The sequence below is a fragment of the Gossypium hirsutum genome, chromosome D10 (assembly GCF_007990345.1).
Source record: "Gossypium hirsutum isolate 1008001.06 chromosome D10, Gossypium_hirsutum_v2.1, whole genome shotgun sequence".
Classification (NCBI taxonomy): Eukaryota; Viridiplantae; Streptophyta; class Magnoliopsida; order Malvales; family Malvaceae; genus Gossypium; species Gossypium hirsutum.
The window spans coordinates 47,689,729-47,692,026 of record NC_053446.1 but is presented as its reverse complement, the minus strand read 5'-3'; the positions used below and the strand labels follow the sequence as shown (position 1 = coordinate 47,692,026).

The 2,298-nt window shown below is 27.9% G+C and overlaps 1 protein-coding gene across 1 annotated transcript; it reads left to right on the top strand.

Annotated features, from left to right (window-relative positions):
- Positions 1-355: 355 nt before the first annotated feature.
- LOC107915914 (uncharacterized) lies at positions 356-1,137 on the top strand. Its single transcript, XM_016845103.2, has 2 exons — positions 356-650; positions 776-1,137. Exons 1-2 carry the CDS (start codon positions 503-505, stop codon positions 901-903), a joined length of 276 nt encoding a protein of 91 aa, XP_016700592.1. The 5' UTR covers positions 356-502; the 3' UTR covers positions 904-1,137.
- The last annotated feature ends 1,161 nt before the right edge of the window (positions 1,138-2,298 follow it).

Below are 2,298 nucleotides of genomic sequence, written 5' to 3'. Positions count from 1 at the left end.
TGTTTAGCATAACACTCGACTTTTCTTATCATATCTTCACTTTTCCAATCACTTGTTGGAACACATAATTATTTCTATTTTTTCACAACATCCAACACAGAGTCACAAAGGTAATTTTAGACTCTGTTCCACCAGCTCCAACCCATAATTATGTTTACATATAGTTATTAGTATTTATTTATAATTTTTTCATTGTTATTATTTATTTAATGATGATATATAATGTTATTATTCACGTAATCTTTTCCCTTAAAAAATTACATAATTATTAAAATATTTAACAGATAAAAAATAAAAAAATACATAAAATTAGTTTAATTTTAAATTAGATCCATTTTATATAATAGATTATAGATAGTGTCGTTCTTGGATCCATGATATACGTCACTTCAACTTTACGAAGGGGCTTTGGTATTTGTGGATTTGCAAGGCTCGCTCGACTTTCTCAATATCAAATAAATCTTCTCAAATCTCCCTTTGCTATTCAATAAACAATCGATCAATGGCTTCCTCAACATCCAGGATCACCTTCCGCATAGTAATAGCGCTGCTCCTCCTCTTGGCCCTCTTCTACGTCGGCCGTCCTCTTTATTGGAAAATCTCTGCCACCATCCACGACATCCGCCACAACAAGCAAACTGTTCAACAAGGTTCTTTCTCTAAATCTTGCATCGGTTTCTGATATCATGTCAAAGAACCCTTCTTTTTTTCTTATTTCTTAATTTTGAAGATTTTAATCCACGCATTTGATTGCTGACTTTGTTTTATTTTGCAGGTATATCACAGATTATGCTAGAGGCCCAGAAATCTGTGGGGTGGTTTACTGATGAATCCGATTCTGGAGTCCATGAAAAAACCAGCAAGCAGGCGGCTTCAAGGAGATTACTTTTTAGGGTTTTATGATGGGAAAATCCCCCCCCCCCAAAGTTATGTGGTACTCCATTGGTAATCAATAATTTACTGGGATAGGATGTTTAAAGGAATGGTCTAAAAATGGAGATGTTTTGATGGGTAGAGTTTAGTTACTGCAAATGTTACAAATATGATGCTGTGATTCTAAGATTTTGAGTATTGTTGTATGAAAATTATCTGTTTCCTTTGAAAAACTTGAATAATATCTAAACTTGATTTTTTGCAGTTGACTCTGTTTTCATATTTTGAGATTTTGATTCTATTGAACAATCTTTTACTTGGCCCAAATTAGTTTACCAAGTTTGTACAAGAGCTTAGGGTATCAAATTTTGTTATTAGTACTTTTACTTTATATTAGCTATGAATTTAGCATGCAGTCATGCACTTCAATTTGATCGATTTTGGTTTGTATTTTTTGAACATCGAAATTTCATTTATGGTGTAAATGTTTTAGGTTAAATTTTGTTATTAGTATTGTGATATATGTAAATTATAGATTTAGTTCCTATTTTTTAATTTAATAATTTTTAGTTTCAATCTAATAGCCATTAAATCTAAAATTATGTAGCTTTTTAATAGATACTGACTTTACCGCTATGTATCGACCAGAATTGATGGGACAGAAATTTAATATTTTAGCCGATTGAACCTTAACTCAATTTATATGAACATTGTTGTCAATAAAAGAGAATGTGAGTTCGAGTGTGCTGAAGTACATTATCCTCCTATTTATGAGTTGAGGATGGGCTATAGGTAGTTTTAGGTATTGTGTTAAAAAGAGCGGCAGATATAATCAGAACTTATAATCTATAATGAGATTGTTAAAAAAAATTAATATTTTAAATCAATATTTATTATTTATTATTTATTATGTCTTAATAATTTTTAATTACTCAAATGATAAAATCTTATCTTTAAATTAAGTCATTTAACTTAATAATTTAAAAACTTGTATATAAACATTGAAAAAATATTATATTTTTTTTATATTTGTAATGGAGATATATTTACATGTATATTAATATAGTTTTATTAATAAATTAGAACATAAATATATAAAATATTGATAAATTTGAAATGATATTGCTAAAATAAAAACTAGATGCTAATTGATACAATAATGGTAAGCATGCATGATAGATGCCATTGTGTTTTTGGGTATAGGTAAACTCGATTATAGTAGTCATTTGATTATGTTTAAGTTTTCGTTTTTGTTACTTAATTAAAAAAAGTTATAATTTGGTCACTAATATTTTCGAGTTTGATTGTTTTACCACTCGAGTGATTAATAAAATATTGATGTGACACTTTTTAATTGGTATAATAATAAATTTAATTTTTAACATTTATATTTTTTTATCAATTTAGTCTTGATTTTATATAAAA

What these genes read in the sequence shown, in the direction of transcription:
- LOC107915914 (XM_016845103.2), top strand. Translation starts at nt 503, where the DNA reads ATGGCTTCCTCAACATCCAGGATCACCTTCCGCATAGTAATAGCGCTG. An exon ending in CAAGCAAACTGTTCAACAAG is followed by an intron (nt 651 to 775) that starts GTTCTTTCTCTA and finishes TTTATTTTGCAG; the next exon opens with GTATATCACAGATTATGCTA.